The sequence below is a fragment of the Amyelois transitella genome, chromosome 15, assembly GCF_032362555.1.
Source record: "Amyelois transitella isolate CPQ chromosome 15, ilAmyTran1.1, whole genome shotgun sequence".
NCBI lineage: Eukaryota > Metazoa > Arthropoda > Insecta > Lepidoptera > Pyralidae > Amyelois > Amyelois transitella.
Genome location: NC_083518.1, coordinates 2,693,142 through 2,716,654, shown reverse-complemented (window position 1 = coordinate 2,716,654; position 23,513 = coordinate 2,693,142). Strand labels below are relative to the sequence as shown.

At 34.8% G+C, this 23,513-nt stretch overlaps 3 protein-coding genes across 3 annotated transcripts; 2 read left to right on the top strand and 1 right to left on the bottom strand.

The window, feature by feature from the left end:
* Positions 1–2,954: 2,954 nt before the first annotated feature.
* On the top strand, positions 2,955–5,321 carry LOC106135710 (uncharacterized). Its single transcript, XM_013336079.2, has 4 exons — positions 2,955–3,393; positions 3,707–3,972; positions 4,265–4,396; positions 4,881–5,321. Exons 1-4 carry the CDS (start codon positions 3,276–3,278, stop codon positions 5,298–5,300), a joined length of 936 nt encoding a protein of 311 aa, XP_013191533.1. The 5' UTR covers positions 2,955–3,275; the 3' UTR covers positions 5,301–5,321.
* A 293-nt stretch (positions 5,322–5,614) lies between these two features.
* Positions 5,615–16,499, top strand: LOC106135709 (CLK4-associating serine/arginine rich protein). Its single transcript, XM_013336076.2, has 16 exons — positions 5,615–5,912; positions 6,077–6,174; positions 6,425–6,603; positions 6,892–7,053; positions 7,177–7,283; positions 8,056–8,228; positions 8,706–8,854; positions 9,345–9,441; positions 9,550–9,876; positions 10,391–10,444; positions 10,823–10,939; positions 12,170–12,233; positions 13,519–13,591; positions 13,976–14,081; positions 14,895–14,975; positions 15,292–16,499. The coding sequence occupies exons 1-16, from the start codon at positions 5,814–5,816 to the stop codon at positions 15,749–15,751; spliced, it is 2,346 nt and encodes a 781-aa protein (XP_013191530.1). The 5' UTR covers positions 5,615–5,813; the 3' UTR covers positions 15,752–16,499.
* On the bottom strand, positions 16,475–22,630 carry LOC106135708 (homeobox protein DBX1-B). The gene is made up of 3 exons (XM_013336075.2): positions 22,373–22,630; positions 18,862–19,076; positions 16,475–17,504 (listed from the first exon to the last, which is right to left on the bottom strand). Exons 1-3 carry the CDS (start codon positions 22,626–22,628, stop codon positions 17,361–17,363), a joined length of 615 nt encoding a protein of 204 aa, XP_013191529.2. The 5' UTR covers positions 22,629–22,630; the 3' UTR covers positions 16,475–17,360.
* Between the last annotated feature and the right edge of the window lie 883 nt (positions 22,631–23,513).

Here is a 23,513-nt window from a genome sequence, read left to right as displayed (position 1 = left end):
TCATAGTGACAGCTGACAGTAGCACTGACAGCGTAGGTACCTACTTCATGTATAATATAAAAAAACTTTACTGACAGTGTATTACTGACGTAGTGGTGACAATTCAGACTGTCAATGGCAAGTCACAACTTGTGAGTTGTGAATCACAAGTCATTTTTCTTTCTGCCCAAAATTGCCAACGTAGATATATTGTCCTTTATTTAAGGGACTTACATACAGTCCGTCATGGCACTCTTTAAATATTCGATTTACTTGGTTTGGTTTTTACTACGCTTTTATTAGCTTGGGTTGTATGTATGTATGTATGTATGTATGTATGTATGTATGTAACGGAATCTTTGAGCTTAATTTTCACTGATTTCTAAACGTCTGATCAACTTGAAACTTTGCACACGTATCAAGGACCGATGACAATGCAATATTTTGATAAGAGTTTCTCATTATCCTTATTAAAACTGCCAGGATTAATAAATTCATTTTTAGATCCTTCGTATGAGAGTAAGAGAGACAGAGATAGCACCAGTGCCAGTAATCTCCATACAAGAAACCAAGAAGTTCTGACGTATAAGGAGTCCAAAAAGAGATGTAATATATTTCCATATAATGTTACTATTAACCTGAGGCTTTTTTATTTCATCGCATCGCTCCATTTAGAATTACCATTAGAAACAATAGTAGAATTAGTAGAATATTTTAAAACAATAAAAAATATATAAGTAATAAAACAAAAGTAATAAATGAAAATTGAACAACTAAATTTACAACAATACAAGAATAAAGTTACTACCTACAGAACTTTGCGATATTTAATACGTATTTAACATATTAATGCGATTCTTGAATTAACATTATGTAACTTTTGCATATTTATAATAGCAACACTGTAATACTCGCTTGGAAAATGAGTGACAGTTTGTTTATTTATGTAAAATAAGTTTTGCAGTAAGTTTTGAATTCGATTCTAACACCTGTAAACTTTCTTTCTGTTTTTTTACCGGTGCCTGTGTATTTACCTATTTGCACTTTGTTTTGTGCTGATAACTTGTCGTTATTTGGAGTTTGGAATCTTCCGTTGAGTCGAGCTTTGTTCTTCCGGATATTCGTGTGATTTTATCATCTGAGATTGGACTCTGACTGTGTTCACTGTGTTGTGCAGATATTTTGAGATAGGACTCCTGTAAAAAGTACCTGATTATTTGAGATAGGAGTCCCAAGTTTGTGTTTGTTTTTGTGAAAGACAGATTTTACTACAAAAGTGCCACGATGTCTTCAGATAAACATTGTTGCGTTCCTGGTTGTAAAGGCAGTGGAGGTATGTTTGAAATATTTTTGTTCCTGTATCAATCTGCCTCTTAATCTTGTGGTTTGATTCCTGGCAAGGCCACAATCGAAAATTGTTATGTTTGCTGGATAGTCAAAAATATTATTAACAGTGATTTATCACTATAAAATTCTTTTCAACTGGGTTTAACAATCATCATACATACATGCATACATATAATCACGTCTATATCCCTTGCGGGGTAGACAGAGCCAACAGTCTTGTAAAGACTGATAGGCCACCTTCAGCTATTGGGCTTTAAGATAGAATTGAGATTCAAATAGTGACAGGTTGCTAGCCCATCGCCTAAAAAAGAATCATGATGATGAGAATATTATGAGATTTAATCCAATCAGGCCACATATAACTTTAAGATAGTTATACAGCGTAGTAGAAGTAGTAGGAAGTTAACACTTCTACCAAAAAATAATTGTATAAAAAAACTAAAAAACTAGGCGTTTTATTGCTAATCAAACTAAAAAATAGAAAATAAATAATAGTTTAAAAAAAACTAAAAAACTACGCTTTATTGCTAATCAAACTAAAAAATAGAAAATAAAATTTAAAGACAAAGGAATTATAAAACAGTAGTAGCAAGTCGAACAATCGGTTATAGTCAATTACCTCCGATTAAAATTATAACAAAATTAAATTTATAAACAAAACAATTTAAATCAGAGTAAAAAGCGTGGGGTGCATTTTACTTCATTTTCATAACTCTCTTGTCATAAATATATGCTAATAGAATGATTTTAATATTTACTACATCAGGCACCCCACGCTTTTTACTCAGATTTCAATTGTTTTGTTTATAAATTTAATTTTGTTATAATTTTAATCGGAGGTAATTGACTATAACCGATTGTTCGACTTGCTACTACTGTTTTATAATTCCTTTGTCTTTAAATTTTATTTTCTATTTTTTAGTTTGATTAGCAATAAAGCGTAGTTTTTTAGTTTTTTTTAAACTATTATTTTAGGTTATTCACGATAGTTGACTTGTAGTTGTTTGTAGCAAATATTACGAAAACAGTATTTTTCTTTCATGAAAGGTATTAGGCACTATCCTTCTCATAATGGTTTTAAGTGTGCTTTAGATAGTTTTTGTCTGCGAATTCGTACGCGAAATGATCCTTTACACAAAGTATTAATTTACTTTTCCTGAGGGAAATTCACGCGGAAGAACCTGCGGGGCAAGGCTACTTTTTAATATTTGCATTGCTATATTCTTAACCTTTATTATATTTTTACCGAAAATCACTGAAAGCATATCGGTTATTACTAAAACATACCTGTGCTTCCATGCGCATTTAACTCTGACACTGTATCCATTCGACCACCAACGGATCAACATGAACGCTCTATTCGTGTTTAACAAGTAGGTACGTACCTCCCGACTCGTACAATGAGTAATTCGGAGTGCGCATTTTTATCCAAATGATAAGTTATTTCATCATCAAGAGAAATTACAGCACATTAATTGAATTTATGGATTCTGAAATATCGTAGTTTGCTTTTCCTGTTATGTTTTATTTTAATTATTGTATTATTGTATCTTGACTTTTATATATTTCCATGATAATTTTCCTGTCTCTGTTTGTTTCTATTGAGGCTTATGTTCAACAGTGGACGTCCTACGGCTGAAATTATGATGATAATTTGAGGGACCTACAAAATAATTGGCGAAAATTTGGGAATGGCTAGTAACACTGCAGTATCCTTTTCCCTCCCGCGACATCGATAGGAATCTCAAATCTCAATGTCGTCAAAGATGCGTCAAAGAGAGTCATTTTATATTATTATCTGTGGTTATAATTTGACTGACGCAGAAAAAACGTTTTCTGTAATTTCTTTCTGAACACTTTTAATTTTAGCTAAAATATATTATAAATATTTATTCTGCAGCAGACATTTCGAATAAAGTTTATTACATCGGTTATCGCATCATCTAACAATGTCTGAAGAGAGTATTATAAATGTAAAATACCGATTAATAGAAATATTTTCTGCACTGAACATTGAAGAATTGGATCAAATTGAAAAGTGGATTAGTAGTCATTCTTTTAAAAAAGGTAAGTCTAACTGAACTTTCTGAGAGATAATGTAATTCTACTGTTGACTTTTTTTACATTAACTTAATGTTAATTTAAATTAACATAACCTCAATTTTGAGTACATTTTGTGAAGGTAGTTTTTAAATATTCTAAAAAACTAGCTTTCGTCTGTGGCTTCGCCTAGGTTAATAGAACCTTATGCTTTTTCTTACTCCAAAAATATATCATGTTGAATAATAAAGAAAAAGGTAAAAAAGGAACTTCTGCATTTATAATATATGCATTAATGTGAATAAAAATACATGTTTTTTTTTTATTTTTACAACTTCAGATTTGGAGACAAAGAAGTCGTTGATTCGTTCAGAAAAATGTCTGAAAAATATTGGGAAAACCATTAAGAAGTTGATACCTTTTGAAGGTGAACTAGATTCAGAAAATATTACCCCGCCAACTGTTGGTGATCAAGCTGACGTAACCACGAAGAACTCTTGTCACGTGGATGAGTTTCTCTATGATGATATTGAAGTAGATGAACTAATTAGACAAGGAAAACTTAAACGGTTCTACTGTGCAGATTGTAATTCAAGGAATATTAAGGTTGGTGTCGAAATGTTCTATAAAAATATAGTATGCTGTGCTTTTAATTTCTTTTATTAATAGTTGAGAATATATTGAAGTACCCTCTATTTTTTTAAATTATCAGAAATGGGTACATGTTGATTCATTAATTTTGTTTTCATTTTATCAAATCATCTAGGTACTTCTGAGTTATTGCATCAAAGTAATGCGCTGGTGACATTTTTCAGTTACTTACCTGAATTTTGATAATTACAAGTATAATTTTCATAAATTTAAGCATAACTATTTAAATATGATTTTATTGTTTCAGGAAGTTATATTGCTGTCTCACTCTACGTCTAGAAGAGCATCCCAATACATATTCAAATATCTTCTGCCAAAAGACTTAGAGGATAAACAAGTATTAGATGTTGGATCCAGATTAGGAGCAGTTTTGTATGGAGTATGTTAGACATTATCCCACAATACCTATTCAATAATCATTTACTATTCTTTTTATATTATTATTTATTTATTTACTTAAACTTTATGCATGTAAAATGTATAACAGGTGGACTTAATGCCACAAGGCATTCTCTGCCAGTCGAACCTTTGGACCAAACTGAAATGGATATATGTATATTCAGTTATTTCTAAAGGTCAATTGTATCTGTGTATCAAATTTCATCAAAATCTGTTATTTTGAGTTTATTTGTTACAAACATACAAATATTTTATCTCTATTATGAGTGTGGATATAAGTCATTTAAGTACCATAGTAATGGTATTTTAGTTGTTGTTCACATCACCATTATATTAATTCATTTACCCTGATTTGTTGAGCTACCACAACTTGCCTGGACATAACCTGAAGTATTCCTTTTTTTAATGGAATACTTCTGTCTGTTACATACAATTGAAATACTAAACTTTTATTACTCTTTCAGGCATATTACTTTTCTAATGCTGGGAGCATTGTGGGTGTAGAAATGAACAAAGAATGCTGTGATATACAAGAAAGAATTATTAACCAATATTCAATGGATGTTGACAGAATAAGAGTAGTTCATGCAGACATATTGGAATGCAGTGACATAGTCCACAATTCGGACATTATAATTGTGAATACATTGGACCACTTTTTAGATGCAGAAAAACACAGAGAAATATGGCGATTTTTCAAAAAACATATCAAAAGAGGAAGTTATATGATAACCAGTAGAAGCATGGTAGAAACATTGGCTGGTTTAGGAATGTCTGAAGAACTTATTGATTGGATAAGCATTTGTAGATCAAATCAAACAGAGAACGAAGTGTTTTTCAGCACTGAAGATAATGAAGAATCTTTTATGTATGTTGTTAAATAAAATAATAATATTCTTTCTTTATTTTTGACTTTTTTTCGCCATACCAATCACCAGCAAACGTAATTCTCATGTTTATTATCATAGAACTTTGTCAGGCATCTCCTGATCATTAAAAGCTAAATCTTTGTAATAATGCTTTTAAATCTGTGAACTTTGTCGATAAAGCTGCAAAATCGATGACAGCATGTTGAGATTGTAATTACGTAAATATCACTTTGTTTCGTTAGCGAAACCGAGAATATAAAAGTCGAACAAATTGTATGAATAAATAAATTATAACAAAAAATTATCGTTCGACAAATCCCTTGACGCAGGGTGTGCAGCATCGTTGGCTTGACTGTCTGTCAAATAAAAAAAACAAAATGTCAAGCTGAACTGTCAAGTCAAGAAAAAGCACGAAAATGGCGTTCTTTATTGCGTTCGTTTGAGAATTTTCGTTATAATTATCTTGTAGAATAAAGTAAAGCGTATTTAGTTTTCATGCAAATATTTGGTTGAAACTATTTTACAAACATGTGGCACGAAGCAAGGAAACAAGAACGGATGATCCGCGGAATGATAGTAGACTATCGGCGACGAGCTGAGCGTCGGAAGGATTTCTACGAGAAAATCGTAATTATTAGTTTACATATCCTTCATGAATTTTATTAAGATATAAATAAATGTTGGACAAACTAATGTTAAATATTCATAAATAACAATTGGCATCCGATCTTTGCTATAATAATAAATTTTATTACCTACCTATTATTACACCTTCATAATTTATTTGCCAGAAAGCGGAACCAACGCAATTCCTGCAACTTCATGGACGGCCTTGCAAAATTCATCTGGACCCAGCTGTGGCAGCGGCCGGGGAAGGCCCAGCTATCATGTATGTTTTTCCAAAAGTTATTGCATTAGTTACCAAATGCACATTCTCAAATCCTTACAATAATAGTGACTCACTGTTAGAAAGAGATACACGGTGCCCACTGTGTTATTTACCAAATTATTTTGGTTAGCTAGTGCGAGTAATGAAGTTACATATCCTGTCGAAAAATCTGAGTACCTACCTATTTATTTTGAATGTGTCTAGTGGAATGTATTTTTTTTTCAATAAGAAACTCCTTAATTTGTTCCAGGATGCCATGGCAAGGTGACCCGAGTAATATGATTGACCGTTTTGATGTCCGAGCACACTTAGACTTCATTCCGGAAGTGAAATACCCGGACATACCACCTGAAGAGTTGAGTACAGAAGAGAGGCAGTGCAACTATGAAAGATACAGAATTCTCGCTCAAAATGCCTTTCTCGGGATAAGTAAGTATCAAGCTTCTTTAACTTATCTACTTTGGTTATTCATTTTGACATAAAACAGTATAAAAACTTATAAGAGGGATAGATAGCTCTCAAATTTCCTTACCATTCTATATTCCCTGTTTGTATGTTTTGAATTAAATAACACCAGCACAAAAAACATGCTTAAGTGATACACAATACAATATTGGAAAGTATTAACTTAGTAATGTTTTAAAAAAAACTTACAACGTTGCTTCAAATAATTCTCTACTTCACATAATGTTCTTAACATACTTATAAATTTTGCAGGTGAAGACAAATTCCTGCAACAACTTGCAATCGAGGAGCAATTTGGCGTCACAATAGAAGAAAAGGAAATGCAGAAAGAGAAGCTACACGAAAAGAAAGGGACGGGTGCAGCTATAGGCTACAATTATAATGATCCAGGCGCCCAACCCTCTTGCTCTAACGGTAGATTCAGCTTACCTTTCACTGCTGCCAACTTGAAGAAAAATAAATTAGTTTGGATGCGGGTAGTTATTTGTTTAGTATGGTGATTTTAGACCATTTTGATGGCTCTAGTGTTCGTTACAGGCCCTGAGGTCAAAAAAGTGGAACAGAAAGAATCAGATGATGATTCCGATCTTGAAATCATTGATGTGGACCTCAGTATTGATGTGAACAAGATGGATTCTTCACAGGTGAGGTTCAGTTCTGTAATATTTTTTTAAGACAAAATTTAGTGTTATGCAATGTAGTGCAACTTTTTAATTTTTGCCTGTTGCATTTGCTTTTCTTTTAAAATCAGTTTCAGCTTTTATCAGCACAGATTCAAGTTTTTAATTGCCACCTGCTTTATATGAAATTTTTCCATATTTGTGAGCATTTTACAAATGAGTTTCTTGCATTGTTATGACATATTAAGTTCATAAATTCTTATCTCGAAATTATTTTCATAAAAAGAATATATGAAATAAGAGTTTTGTCTCACGAAACTTTCAAATCTTAATCTAATTCAATCACCAGATGTGTAAGTAAGTTAATTTATTTACTAAGTTATGATTTAATAATGAAATAAATGAAATCATTAATAATGCAATGAAAAAAGGGCAATAATTTCGAGACAGTGGCCAACCGTGATTTCTTTTAAACTGTTTAGGTAATCAATTTTTGTTCTATTTGGAATTATTTTCGCAAGCAGCGGTTAATTTTTCAAAACTTGAGCTAATGTTGGATTCGTACGCCCAGTGAATGTGTTTAATTCGGAAAGATATATTATACAACACCTTAGGCCGACAGCTGGCAGCTGGCAGAAGCCAATTGTTCGTATATAAAACCTCTTCTGCGCAGCGCACATAGAGTAGAATTTTTATTCAACTTGCGACGGATGTCGGGAACTTATACTCTACAAAAGGAGTTTGCAACATCCAGAAGTATTTAACAAAAAAACTAACAAACGTTTTCTGAGAGCAGGCGCACGCACTGAACTCCGTGGGCCCCCAATTCGGCATGGCCGGCTGCGATCTCTTCTCGTTCCTCACGGGGGACGCCGACGACGCGGAGCATCAGAAACAGTTGCTAAGGGAGGAAAAGGAGAAAGCTATGTTCTCTGGACGTAAGAGCAGGAGGGAGAGACGAGCGCACCGGTGAGTTAATCTCAATTTTAACTAATATTATAATCCATACATACATACATAAAAATCACGCCTATTTCCCGGAGGGGAAGGCAGAGACTACCTCTTTCCACTTGCCACGATCTCTGCATACTTCCTTTGCTTCATCCACATTCATAACTCTCTTCATGCAAGCTCGGCGGTTTCGGGTACTTTTGACCTGACCCTTTACCAAATTAATATTATAAATGCGAAAATAAGCTTGTTTGGTATGCCTTCACAGTTGAACCACTGGTAATGCTAAACTTTTCTACATAACCTTAGCATAAGCTTAGGATAGGTAAGTTATATTTTTATTATAATTTTATGTGTAATAAATAAAGGATATTCTATCTATCTATCTCTCTCTCCCGCATCTCTGCGTATTGTACCCACCCCTACGATGCTTCAAGGCCTTGAGTCCGCTATCTATGTGTACTGCCGTCTTCAAAAATAATGAATGTCCCTTAGCGACAAGAAGCTGGCGACGCGCGTGATGTCGCCGCCGTCGTACGCCGTGGACGCGGGCGCCGCGCGCTCGCGCTCGGCCTCCCGCAGCCGCAGCTCCAGCCCCGAGACGCACGCCATACAGTTCATCACCTCATTCGGTGATGATGAACGTGAGTCATCTTCTTTGTTCCCGATATCTGTCTCGATGTTTTCTGTGTACATAAATCACTATCACTACATAGTATAAAACAAAGTAGCTATTTTAGTCTGTTTGTCTGTATGCTTAAATCTTTAAAATTGCGCAACGGATTTTGATGCGGTTTTTTGTAACAGGTAGAGTGATTCAAGAGGAAGGTTTTTATGTTTAGTAACATTTATAATTTTGCACCCGTGCGAACCCGGGGCGGGTTGCTAGTTAGTAAATAAAAAAATAAAAATAAAAGTGGTTTCTCCTGTTTAATGCAGTATTATGAAATTTAATTTTGTGTCAACACGCCAGCTTGTAAATGGCAGGGTCCCTTGCGGCCAGTTTTCTAGAAGTGATGATATCTGTAAAATATTAGCACATCAAGGCATCAGAGGTCAAAAGAAGATGATACCCTGAACACAGATGCTCAGCTGATTTGACTAGTAAATTTATTTGTTTTTTTTTTCTTACAGCTCCACTGCCTCCCAAACCGACGTACTCTGAGAAACTGAAACAAAATTTGAAAAAGGAACCGCTGTATTCTGAAGTTGTTCGTAAACCAAAACCCAGGTAAGAAATATGTTATCCATATGAGAATGAATGAATCTGTTCGAATATTTTTTGAATGATTTCATCAAAATATTTATTTATTATTAAAAAAAGCTTTTTCATTCACAGGCAATCAATTTCATCCGAGAGACCGCCAATGGGACCACACTTCCCTTCAAGATCACGTTCGAGATCTGCCCACTCAAAGTCGAGGTCACCATCCCGATCGAGGTCAAGGTCACGGGGGTCAGGACGATCAAGATCGAATTCAAGAGCACGATCACATTCTAAATCACGTTCGAGAAATCGTTCTATTTCTCGATCGAGATCCCGATCTTGGAGGAAATCTCGGTCGTATTCTTCAAGGTCGAGGTCAAGGTCATACAGTCCAAGAAGGTCGAGGTCAAGGTCAAGGTCGCGTAACAACAGGAACAGACGGTCGCGGAGCCGTGAAAAGTTTGTATTTTTATCCTTTTTTTGTGTCAAGAATTTTATTCGGTCCAAATTTGATTTTTGGACTGAGGCGTTTAAAAGTCAGACTTGATGGTTAAAAATCTTACAGAGGGTTACATAACTAAAAATGGCCAAAATAACATACTATTTACAACATGTTTCATGAAACATACAATTAACACCAAACATATAACGATTTTATGGCTGATAGTATCATATAGTAGTTATAACCTGCCCTGATTGATTGGTTTGGTTCTTGGATGTTTATCTATATAAGTATTTTTAGTAAAATATAGTATCGTTGAATTAGTATCTCGTAACACAAGCCTCGAACTTACTTCGAGACTAACTCAATCTGTGTGAACTGTTCTGTATATATTTATTTTTGTACTAATTACTTGTTTGTTAATAATATATTTTTTGTATTTAGTTGTACCCACAATAATTAAGTACTATATTTACAGAAAGATAGTATGTTGTTCATGATGAATAATGTATATTTGTTTACTGTTTACAGTCAGACTAGTGGCTATGACAAGCGTAATAACTCCAGGTCCAAATCGTTTGAAAGGTAAGCCTGTTTTATATATTAAGTTGATAAAATTAAAAAGGTAAGTTTTAAAAATAGATTATCTGTGTTATTTGGAAGAGTTGTTTTTATCATTAAAGAGTAACTATCAACTATGGTCCATTTTGTTTTATTAATTATAATATATTTTTTTAATAAAGTATGTTTAGTGTGCTGTGTGGTTTCCAATACTTTAGTATAGAGTTGCGCCATATCATTCCATGGATTTCGTAATAGGCGGCTAAGGGAGATGCTAATAGACTTGGGATTCTTGTGGGCTACCTTACCTACTTTAGTAAATGGACTATATAGATTGTAGAAAAAAACATTTATTTTCTAATAAAACACTTTTTAATATTGCCGTCAAACATTTTTTTTAAGTTCTGATCGTGGGGCGGGCGCCGGCGCAGTTCCCCGGTATTACGGGCGCAGGGCCGAGGACAAGTCTTCCAGCGAACTGTCACTAGACTCGGACAGTAGCGATGGCAAACAAAACAAGTGAGATTATATTATGTATAGAAAAATGTCTGTCTGTCTGTTCCGCTTTCACAGCTAAACCGCTGAACTGATTGGAATGAAATTTGGTATGCATATGGTTTAAATCCTGCATTCTAGGATTTTTTTTTAATATCAACGCCGATAGTACTACAAAAGGATCCCCCCTTTTTAGTATTTTTGGTGCAAGTGTGTATGAAATATATCATAGATAATTAATATTAACCGTGCGAAGCCAGGGCGGGTCGCAGGTAAACAATAAAAACTATTGCATCAAGATAACATGATAAAATAGAAAATGTATGTACATATATTTTCTATTTTGTATTGTGGTCTTACAGGATCTTACTAGTAAGGATTTTTCAAATTGAATTGGTTATGCGGTGCAAATAATAGTTGAGAAATTCATACGTTCATAGGTTCTAATATTACAAATGCGCATGTCTGTCTGTATGTAAGCTTTCACAGCCAAACCGCCAGAATACTAGTATAATAGGCTACTTAACTTTTTCGAAAAATCTTCGGGATTTAAGTTGACACAAGCAGAGCTGCGGGGAAAAGCTAAACTAAATAATGTAAGACTAGAAGAGGTAAGTACTAATGAACGTGACGTCGCTAGTGACTGTGAAACTATAATAGCATGTTTTGGTCTCATCTTGAATCTCATTTAATTTATAGAGAACTAGCGACCCGCCCCGGCTTCGCACGGGTAGCATTTATTCATATAAACCTTCCTCTTGGATCAATCTATATATTAAAAAAAACTGCATCTAAATCCGTTGTGTAGTTTAGTCTTGGCATACATATAAACAGTGTATTAATTGACAGCTTAACAACAGCGTAGAAAATGCATACCATGCAAGACGACCTTTTATTCCTATTATTCCAATTTCAGTTCTATTTCTAGCAGAATAAATTAGTAGAGTTCAGCGTTCAGCCAGCGTTTGCAATGTAAGCGCAATGTGTTCATTTACGACTTCATATTAGAAATCTTAAAATTGTCAGTGGATCTCCAATATATTAATACATTATTATGCATATAAACCTTCCTCGTGTATCACTCTTCCTATTAAAAAAATCGCATTAGGACCCGTTGTGTAGTTTTAAAGATATAGCATACATCTGTATGTACGCGGGAAGCGACTTTGCTTTATACTATGTAGTGATCATGATGTTTTCAAGATGAAGATCCTAGAAATAAAAGATATTAAAATGAAATATGTTTATTTTCAGATCGGCAAGCACTAAGCCCAACACAAACCAGAATCAGATACGATTGTCTGGATCCATCTCCAAAGTCAGTAAGAATCATTGTTTACATCGTACGCTTATGTTTAAGCCGCCTACATTAGTTGTTACCTTTATATATCCCCTATAGAGTTCTGCAAGTACAATATTGGGTATACCTTGGTGTCGTACAAAGAATATTTAACAAAATACCTACATACATATGTCACTTCTTTTGTCAACATTCTCGAAAATGTTACGTTTAGATGGATAGCTTAGTGTTGGAAATGAGATTCGGATAGTGCAGGTTGCTAGCCTAATCGCCTAAAAGAAGAATCCCAATGTAATTAGCCTTTCCCTTGATTGTCTTTTACAATCATCACGGGAAGCAGCTGGCCCACACCATAGACGTATAAAAGAAAGGCGGACAGGGTGTTGCTTTTAAAAAAAGTGAAGTATCGTAATGGCGGCGTTGTACGCATGCGTGAGTGACACATGTAGCCATTTCATGAGATAATTTATGACGTAATGGCGGCCGACTGTCACATTATTATTGGTGAGAGTGTGTGATAATATACAGTGGGCCGGCATCCTATTGGTGCTTTGGTGCTTCATTTCGTCGTATCATAAAACTCCGTCTGCCTTTTTTTGTACGTCAATGGCACGCACTATGTTTTTTCTTTGCTACCTGATCAGTATGGGAGCTACTAATAAAACTAGTTGACTAATAGTTTTAACACATCAATTAGGTTTAGTCCTAACTAACTTCTAAGTTATATGACAGTCTTATTCCTTCTCCAATCTTACTCAAACTCTCTCATGACGGTTATCGGCGGCGGTCGAGGTCTCTTTAAAGTACTCTCTAGAGCGTACAAATTAAACCTCTACATGTCATATTTGGTTAGGTGTTACCAGTTTTTGTCAGCTGCATGCCTCACACCAAATAATTTCAAGAGAATTAATTTCTAAACTTAATAGTACACAGGGTTCTTGTCTACCTATTGTAAATATTATGATCGCGTTAAATCTCGTGTCCAAAAACCTAAACCCGTGTACTTTTGACCAAGAATAAAAATATTGCAGTCATGGGATTGATGGACACATTCACAATTTTATTATAATGCAATCTATGAAATTTTTCTTCACGAATTTATGCAAGAGTACTTTTCGTTCTAATAAAAAAACGATTGTAAAATTTTGTCTTTGATTATAAAATAGCCTTTTTTTCATTCCAAACTATCAATAGCATATTTAAATCCGGACAAAACTTTTTATGAAAATTAATTTAACTCGACATTACTAGAAACATCTGTATTTATACTTTCATAAGATTGATTAAGTGTTTATATTTTCAGGGTCCCTCGCGTGAAACACTTTCGCTCAAGGAGAAATTGAAAAGGAAGATGCAGGCGCAGTTATCAAGGCAACGTGAGTTTTAAAACTAAGATCCGCAGTGTAGAATAAATTTGACGCCAAAAACAATTTTGTAAAACGGATAACAGATTAATATTGTGTCCAATATATTTTAAGATTATATTCAATCTGTGCACAAATTGCAATTCACATTTGATTGATTATTATTAGAAAAAAAAATCCAATGGTTAGCCCCCTATTCACGCACTTTGACATGTCAAAATGTCTTAACATATCTCCCATTCTATCATTTCGGATATCCAAATAATTAGAGAGAATAGAAAAAAAATATGTCTTGTCTATGTTCTTGAGGGGTAAGATAAGATTAATTGCTAAGGTGTCAGGTTGATAATACATTAAAAACCCCAAAAAAATAAATCCCGATGATTGTATTAACAGTGAAAGCTGACAAGCGCGCGGAGGCCGCCCGCCTGGAGCGCGAGAGCCGCCGCCAGGCGCGCCGCGACCACGAGATGAGGGAGCTCGCCATCAAGCTCAGGAGGCGGTGAGTTATCTTTCCCTTGATCGACTTTACAATCTGCGCTGGGCGAGTTGCTAGCACACGTTGTCATTTTTTTAATGTAGACAATGTGCATTCGTCCATGTTTTAGATTTAAGAGATCTATATTTGTATATTGACATCCGATGAAAATGCTGCAGTGTAGTTTGTTCCGCCGCTTCTTCTACACATGCGCTTTGGAAGCGGTAGTAGTTATAATTAGGGTTAAGTGGTGTGAAGTCAATAAGTGATACCTTGTATCCAATTTTTAAAATAAATCTATTGTATTCTATTCTACATCTGTTTTGAGCTCTCTTCCTTACCCGAAATGTTAGAAAAAAACAAAAATAATCAAAATTTAAGCTAATTTCCTTATTACTTGGTCGCGACTAAGAGTGAATACACACACGTAGGTACATATCACAGCGAAATCATTGGGCTCGACCACCACGAAGGGGACATCTTTTGCCTAATAATAATTAAACCTTTGACAGCCATAGACAACTGAAGGTGTCTGTCGGAAATTTATTCGTGACACCACAACATATTTAATTAACGAAATAAAATTTGTTTTTTGTTTTTGTGGGTATTATATCTAAACGCACCTTAATTTTCAATTTTAGACTTGCGTTTTCATGATTACTCGGTATTAGAAGTAAGAGCCAGTGTTTCCTGTTCCTTTGGGAATTTCAGAAAACATTCTGTTAGTGCTCCTTACACAACTTACATTGCTCTAGTTTCAGCACTGCGTTGTATGTCAGTTAGACATAAATTAATTGATATGTTTGAATGTATGATTGGTTACTTTATTATTTGCAGACAACGTGAAATGAGACATCAACAGAACAGAAGATCGAGCGAGGAGTTCTCCGATGGTAGCCGTTCCAGGTCATCTTCTAGGTAAGTTGCTTATTTTTATGACGCCTTGGAAGCGGCAGTAAACTTAGTTTTAAGTAATTTATTTGACGCCAATGTTGTTAAACCATACGTTTTGACAATTATTAAGCGATACGAAGTATCCTACAATTATTAATAAAAAAAAAAAAATGAATTTATGCTTATTGCGCGCCTTTCTTCCTACGCGATACCAAGATTTTCTACCTTCAGTTGAGATATGTACTTATACAATTTCATTAAATGAGTTATTATCTGTACATTCGATTTCTTTTTCTCGCTGTGTGAATATCAAAAATATTAAACAAATCTCATTTCACAGAGATTCTCAAGCAGACAAACCAAAAGAAGACCGGAGCCCTTCTAAAAGCCCGTCACCAAAACCTATACCAGTTTGGGAAACCAACAGGACTTTCGCCACCGTACCTTACAAGAAATCTGATACAAGCGAAAATAGCTCTTATTCCAACCCAAGAAGACGCCAAGCGGAAGGCGAATACAACGAAAACAGAACCGATTATAATAGACCTAACTATAATCCTAACAGATTTGAGAGGTACCCTAATAGTAGGGATTTTAATAGCCGTCAAGGGGACAATTTCAATCGGTATGAGCATGATGGTAGATGGGATCAAGGTTATTCAAATAGGAGGAGGCCGTATGGGCACAGGGGAGGGTACAGGGGGATGAGACACGGGGAAGGACATTCAAGTGAGTACAGGCATCACGATTACAGGGAAGAGTCAGATGAACAACCTAAGATTAAGTTGGTAGATTATTGAGATAGCATAAATATTTCAGTTGTATGTTGAACTTTTTTTTTCGAGGGGTTTTCCCATATCGGAAAAAAGTATTAAATGTCCATCTTTGGAAACTCGTGTGTAAAATATGAAGGAAATACTTGTTTGAAAAAATAAATAAGCGGGTAGACTAACAATTGTGACAAGTCACATACATGACTTTTTCATTAAAACTTTTATACGCAGAATGCCGCTTGTTTTTTTTATTTTTTTAAATTTAATAATTTTTAAATTAACACAAACATGAACTCAAATTTTTCAGAATTTTCACATTTTTATCACTTATCAATTTGTATGGCACCGTTTTCTCTTACAACTAGGGCCACTAACTATTTGTAATAAATTTTAAAAAGATAAATAAATATTGAGTTTTGTAGCGTTCACCAGAAAAGCATACTTACACAATTAATTCACATAATTTCCAATCAAAATATAGCCTACAGTGTTAATGTCAATTTTTGTAAGAAATTCTTTATAGAATGTTATTAAAAGATTTTTTCTTTCACATCAAAACTTATCATACCACCTAGTTAAGAAATTTTTAATATTGTTAGTCTATTAGATTTTTATATTAAAAATGAACAAATACAAAACGTAATTCAATACTTCCCTGTATCGGACTGCCATTGATAAAATGTAATTTAAAGTGTACATAGTTAAAAGCGAGTATTTAAGCAACTGTTATGTATTATAAGTTCGTATTAAATGTAATAAATACATAATAATAAAATCATTGTTTTATTTTATAATAGAACATTACAATGTTTTTTATATTAATTATTATTAATGACTCGATTTACTCGTTCTAATATTTTCTTACACTTACTAGAATATTTACACAAATTATATTTAAAAATTGCTTTTATGTCTAATTGTCTTAATACATACAAGACATAATTTTATCGTCTAATACCTATCACTCAGTCTTAATTTTATCTGTGATCTTGAATGCTTCGGTAAATAACTTGGGACTAAAATATTCTGTGTATTCCACTTGTCCTATTGAATTGTCCCATGGTGGGACAACAGACTATTTCGTTAGTTTCATTTGTCCCATGGGACAATTGGGACAAAATCGTGTCAGTTGTCACACCATGGGGCAACTTAATGGCTATAGTGGAATAGACGGTAATTTTTGCAGATGAGATGACGAATAAAAATTTAAATAGGATATAATAGATTTGTACATTGAAATTTGCAGTGTGTTACTGTAGATTTAAATTATATCCACATGCATTTATGAACCCCCGTTTTTATCACTGTCTAGCTGTTGCCCGCGACTTCTTTCATCCCCCCTTTTAACCCCTTATCGCCCTTTTTTCTCAATAAAAAGAAGCCTATGTTCTTTCTCAGGGTCTACTCTATACCAAATTCATCAAAATCGGTTCAGTTGTTTAGGCGTGAAAGCGTAACAGACAGGGATAGTAGGTATTACATATGTGTTACAAACACATAAAAACAGAGACTATTGCTTGACTTCGACAATTATTGGTGAATTCTGAAAGAAAATAATGTTGAAAGTCGTTTGACCCGACAATATAGGTATTTACACATATTCATGATATCCTAATCGATATAAGCTTACTCTATATTAATCGCTAAGAGTATCCACATCGATATCTTCGCTATCCTCGTTGTCCTGCCTGGGGGGCTGGGGCGTAGCACCCGGCACGCCGCCGCGCCCCTCCTTGGTGTGCCGCCATTTCATACGCCGATTTTGAAACCACACTTTGACCTGTGACAGATGATACTACAAATTGCAGATGATATATAAAACACTAGCTGTGCCCGCGACTTCGTCCGCGTGAAATTGTTTTTTTGTGCATCATTGAAGCCCTCAAGGATGAATAATTTTTCCCGTTTTTTATTTCTTTACACATATACCATTATTTCTTTGCTCCTTATAGTTGCAGCGTGATGTTATTTAGCCTAAAGCCTTCCTCGATAAATGGTCTATTCAACACAAAAATAATTTTTCAATTCGAACCAGTAGTTTCTGGGATTAGCGCGTTCAAACAAACAAACTCTTCAGCTTTATAATATTAGTATAGATATTGTACATAAGGCAATACGTTAGACATACATAACATATAAGCACGACTATATCCTTTGCGGGGTAGACATTGCCCTGACTTGAAAAGACTGCTTGGCCACGTTCAGCTCTTTGGTGGTTGGTTTAATGATATAATTGTGATTCAAATAGCGATAGGTTGCTAGCCCATCGTCTAAAAGAAAATCTCGTTTATAAGCCTATTCCTTAGTCACCAGTTTTACGACATCCATGGGAAAGAGATGGAGAGGTCCTAATTTTTTATTTTGGTGCTGGGAACCACACGTCAGAATCACGTGATACATAAGACAGATCGTACATAAAACAATACATTAGAAAGATGGTACATAAGACATAAGAAAAATTGTAGGTATCTATTTAAGACAATATAAGACAAATTTACCTATATAGGCAGTACCAACGGCAGATTGTTACGAGTATAAGGCAGTATATAAGACCTCATTTATACATATAGGTATACAATTTGCCTTATGTAATATAATATATATTTTTTTGAAAATGTTCACTTCTTTGTTTATAATGTTTTGCATATTTATGTTATAGTGCTAACAGTACAAATTACAGTGAAATTTTATAGTAGGTACGTTGTGTTATTTGATTCGTCACCAGCAATCTGCAACTTCAAGCAAGCCTTTATTTTCAGCAGTTCATTAAACATTGGGAAAGCCTAGACAAAAAACTTATTTTCCCAGACGTGGGACCCAGGTTGATCAATTTTGCACCCGCGCGCACATTTATTCCAAATTTCAACTTAATCGTTACAACCCATTGACGTACTTTAGAACCGTTTTAGTAAACGCGAGTGAAAATATTTCTTGATGAAGGGTTGAATGTTCATAAAATTAAACATTGAATGATAAATATACCTACCTACAACATATCCCGTCCAATACCATCATCAAGGTATACCGTTAACACTAAACGTGACCTTTCAGTAGGTATTTTTAAAGCTGTTGGCTCTGTCCTTGTCCCCGTAAGGGACAAAGACGTATGTATGTATGTGGCTTTATGATATGCTAACCTGAGCATCAGTAAGCCCGAGGGTAGCTGCCAACTGCCGCCGATCAGGCTTCGTGATGTATTTCTGTATCTGGAACCTTCGTTCCAAGCCTTTTCTCTGCAGGTTGCTGAAGACGGCCCTGGACCAGGAGCGCTTGCGTTTCCCGCTGGAAGTGACGTCACAGCGAGGGTTGGTTTGCTGTGGTGGGGACGACGAGGGGAGTGGGAGGCGGTACACTGGAAAGAATGATGTATATTTGTGGAATTTGTTCTCAATAAATCAGAACACAACAAAATAAGAGATAATAAGAAAATAACTGAAAAATTCGATGCCTTAGGCACAGAAATCAACTTATTGGACAACTACAATCTCATATATATAATTAATATTCTCCAGGCAGAAATATCACAATATTTTTAGCTTGCAGCAAGATTTGCAGGCAAACAATTAGACGACGCATTAGACAAGTTTGCTTGTAACCTTAGACTAAAAAATTTGCCCGTCTTTGTACGGTTTACCTATTTCCTTCACTTACGAAATATATATATATATATATATATGAATCAAAATATGATCATAACATTTTCATTTAATCTATCCCTGCCGCTTGTTCTGGATGAGTTGAAGATTCGGATGAGACCACGATCAATGATTAAAAAAGTTTAAGTCATTAGGTACATTAAACGTCTGATGTCTGTTACCGTAAGAATATAGGGTATTGGTTACACATTGAATTGAGGCATTTAAATGTGCAAGTTTCCTCGTGACGTTTTGAAGGGTAGGTACATTACATACTTAATTTATTTCACTAATGCAAAATTAAGTATTAGTTTATATACTGATAGATGAAAGAAAAATGAAAAACTGAATGGACACTGCATTAAAAACTTAGTTATTTTTTACGGAATTCAGGAAATTCAAATTTGAACTTATTCGGATTTTTTAAAACTACTCAGAGTAGGTTGGGTTAATCTAGGTTCATTCCATCAAGTAAGTAAGTATGTGGTAAGTATAGGGTAAGGAAACAAGCACTCTTATATTGTGGTCATAGATGGACCCAATCGGGGCTAATTCCAAAAGGAAGATAGGGAACTTTCCTATATTATGTAGGTATTTTGATTCATGAGCGATTATAGGTAGATACCTACACGAAGAACACAAAGAAGCCTATAAAAATATTTTTAGTGGTGTTTTAAATTAAAATAATAGAAGACGAAATTCAACTGAAAAAGTAGTAACTTAGGTACTACGAAGTTATACCTACTAAAATAATTTTAGAGGGTTATCTGAAAGAATATTTCTGCAATGGAATCTGCAACGGGGTTGGGTGTCTTACACAAAGATGCGTCCGTAACATTTGGCCAAATTTTCACGCCAGACATCCTTTATTGGGTCAACCGACTTTTGACTGAATTTAAATTGGACGATTGAAAATGTTAATAGTATCTATGTCTACATATAAAAAAAGAAAAACATTCATTCATTCACTCACTGATCACGAAATCTCAAAAACTACTTAGCCAATAAAGATGAAATTTGGCAGGAAGGAATCAGCTGAACGTGGCCTGTCAGTCTTTTCAAGACTTGGCTCTGTCTACCCCACAACCGATATAGACGTTATTATATTATGTAAGTAGATATGTATTTGGCAGGAAGGTAGATTGGAACTAGGTGTCATCCGTTAATAGGGTAAGTCCGGGGTAGATGGCCATAGGGGAGAGATGGCCTATGGAAATATTTCAGGGACTCGTTGACTAGATGTAACTGTTAACCGTTTAGTTCGCCGCGCGTCGTCCGTGTAAGCAACGATACGGCAAAAGATTTGGCGAAAAAAAAAGAAAAAGTAAGTAAATCCTTTGTTTTTTCTTTCGACTACTGTGAATATTATTTTGATGTCAACTGTTTTATACAACTGTGGTGTCAGTTTCTGAAAATAATGGTGATATTTGTATTTGTTGCAAAGTATACAAACAATGCTACGTTATTACCTCAGAATTATTTGTTTCGTGTCATGAATTGTTTTAGTTGTGGCCATCTCGCACGGAAAAGAAGGAGAGATGGCCAATTGTAATCGGTGTATGATAGCCATATGGCCATCATATACCGACTGCAATTAGCACTATTGCTATGGTACAGAAATGATGTTCATCAACTGGAGTGTATCCTCTCAACCCAGAAGCGGTGCCAGATTACGCATTTATTCAAGAATCTAGTGACTCAACGAATACTTCCGCTACACAAGAGCTTTCCCAATGTGCATCTGCTGTGGACAATGAAAAGGAACCTGCACCAGGGTGTTCTCATGAATCAAGAAGTGAAACATACCATAGCCCTGTAATCAGTTCTAAAAGATCAAAAATCTCCGTAAGAACTGCCAATACGTCTAATCTTTCACATCCGAGCACTCCGAAAGAGGTTTCATCCAGTAAAGATCCAGATTACACCCCATCTCGAATTTTACAGGATATACCTATCACCTATTCCACAAAAATTGATTGAAGTGCGTAAACGAGCAAAGCAAGTTGGAACACTATTGACATCGGAAGAACACATCAAAACTAGAAAAAATACTGCAGAAAAAAGTCAAAAAAAGGAAAACGTAACAAAATGAGTCAAAAAAAAAGAAGGAAAAGGAAGAGACAAGAAAAGGTACTGTTCAATGTGTAAAAAGAAAAGCCATTCGAATATTATCTGATAATAGTGACGATATTCCATTAAAAATGCTGCCAGATAAGAATAAAAACAGAAAGTTAGACAAAAAAGACAACTGTCGTGGATGTGGTGAAACACTTCTCATCGAAGACTGGCTTCAATGTACAGTGTACCAGTTTTGGGTTCACGAACACTACTGCATTTGAAACGATGTGCTCCAGATGTGGCGAAGAGAAAAGAAGACTTAAAAGTAAAAATGAGACCAAAAAGTAATTATAAGCCTAGAATTAAGTTATGGCCATCTTACCTCTAATGCCTTGGCCATCACACCCGGACACCTCGGGAGAGATGGCCACTTGTGATTTTTTAAAAACTTTAATTATAAAGGTGTTCTCATTAGAAGTTGTTACTTTTATGTTTGTAATATCAAAGTTGATTCTTTAAAGTTTAATAAAAAATAAATATAATTATAAAAATATAAGTATTTGATTTCTAGTAGAGCTAAGAAAAAACTATGGCCAACTACCCCGGACTTACCCTAAAGGACTTTTGAAAATTCCTGCGAAAACGGGAGAAAACGGGATTTTAAAGTGGTCGGAGCTTAATAGCTCTAATCAATAAGTATTAAATTAATCACAAACTAACATTTGTATGTACTGCCATGAGAGATTTAGAAAAAAAAAATGGCGACTTTTTGAGAACCAATTGAATAGATTGAATTGAGAATACCTATTTATTTATTTACATCAATGAAAAAAATACAACTAGAATTTAGACAAAGGAGAAACTTTCCTAGTACCTACACTACATATTTCTTAAGAAATTTCTTCCAGCATAAATGCTCCTTGATAAAAGGGTACGCTATGCCATGACGACTTACCAGTCGTTGGTCTCAAAGCCGGATGCAAATGACTATACGGCAGCGGCAATGGCAGCTGCAGAAGAGGCGGCTCATCCCTACAGCATCTGTACAGAGCGGCCACGCACCCTGCACACGGGGGTTCCTGTCTTGACTCACTCACTGACACCGAATCATTCGCCAATATACTCTCAACACTAAACTTCAACTTATTCGAACTCTGCTCACTATTTAATGACGTCATTTTCACATTGAAACTGAATACAACCTCCCTCATTGACAGCGATTTTAAAACTGAAACGCGCATTCGAATTTCCCGAAGCGCAAGCGCAGTGGGCGTGGTTTCATCTCGCTTGTGATTGGATAAAACTCGGTGGGCGGAGTCTCTAAAGCTTTTGTATTGTAGTTGGTACTGTACAGCATTGAGTTAACAGTTGTTTTGTTTACAATAAAATACCACTTAATGGGTTTTATATGGGTATGCAAGTTGAATGTAATTTAATTGCCGATTGGTTTATGTTTCTTCTTGTCGTATTAGTAAGGGATTCCTAGGTATAAAATTCTTCGTAAATATAAGAAATTCTAAATTCATCTTAAACAATGCAAATCTACTTCTACGGCAAATATGTACTACCTTCATTAGAGATTTTTTATATGTAGGTACCTACATACTTTTCCTCCAATAATGTTGATAAAATCGCATTTAAATACTTAAAACAAAATTCCGACAGATTTGCAACCTAAGCTTGAGGGCCGACGGATAGTTCTCATCTAATTTGGTTTCAAACTTGAAGAAGGTACCTAGGTATTCTGAACAGTTTACTAACGACTAAGTACATTAAGGGTAGTGAAGGCATCTACAGTCTAATAAATAATAATGAAAAAAATCGTGACCGCATGATATCATTTCCAACACGCAAAGTTGATTTTTCGTTGAGAAAGCTCTTTATAAGTAAAGTATCTTCCGCAGACAAATATTTTGTTTACTTAGGTAGGTATTTACACCCTCTATGCACTATCGCCAACTCTAAGTTGGAGAAACTGTAAAAATATCGAAAAAACTTAGAAGTTTAAACTTGTAGGTATCCAACGGATAAGTACCTAGGTACTACCTACATAAGTATCGAAAAACTTTTTAACTGAAGGGAAGCGTAAAAATTAA

Coding starts and splice junctions, on each gene's coding strand:
- LOC106135708 (XM_013336075.2), bottom strand. CDS start 22,628: ATGAGGGAGGTTGTATTCAGTTTCAATGTGAAAATGACGTCATTAAAT. Junction 19,077..22,372: donor GGCTTTGAGACCAACGACTG/GTAAGTCGTCAT, acceptor CATTCTTTCCAG/TGTACCGCCTCCCACTCCCC. Junction 17,505..18,861: donor TCGGGCTTACTGATGCTCAG/GTTAGCATATCA, acceptor CATCTGTCACAG/GTCAAAGTGTGGTTTCAAAA.
- LOC106135709 (XM_013336076.2), top strand. CDS start 5,814: ATGTGGCACGAAGCAAGGAAACAAGAACGGATGATCCGCGGAATGATA. Junction 5,913..6,076: donor AGGATTTCTACGAGAAAATC/GTAATTATTAGT, acceptor TTTATTTGCCAG/AAAGCGGAACCAACGCAATT. Junction 6,604..6,891: donor AAATGCCTTTCTCGGGATAA/GTAAGTATCAAG, acceptor TAAATTTTGCAG/GTGAAGACAAATTCCTGCAA.
- LOC106135710 (XM_013336079.2), top strand. CDS start 3,276: ATGTCTGAAGAGAGTATTATAAATGTAAAATACCGATTAATAGAAATA. Junction 3,973..4,264: donor GTAATTCAAGGAATATTAAG/GTTGGTGTCGAA, acceptor TTATTGTTTCAG/GAAGTTATATTGCTGTCTCA. Junction 4,397..4,880: donor TAGGAGCAGTTTTGTATGGA/GTATGTTAGACA, acceptor TTACTCTTTCAG/GCATATTACTTTTCTAATGC.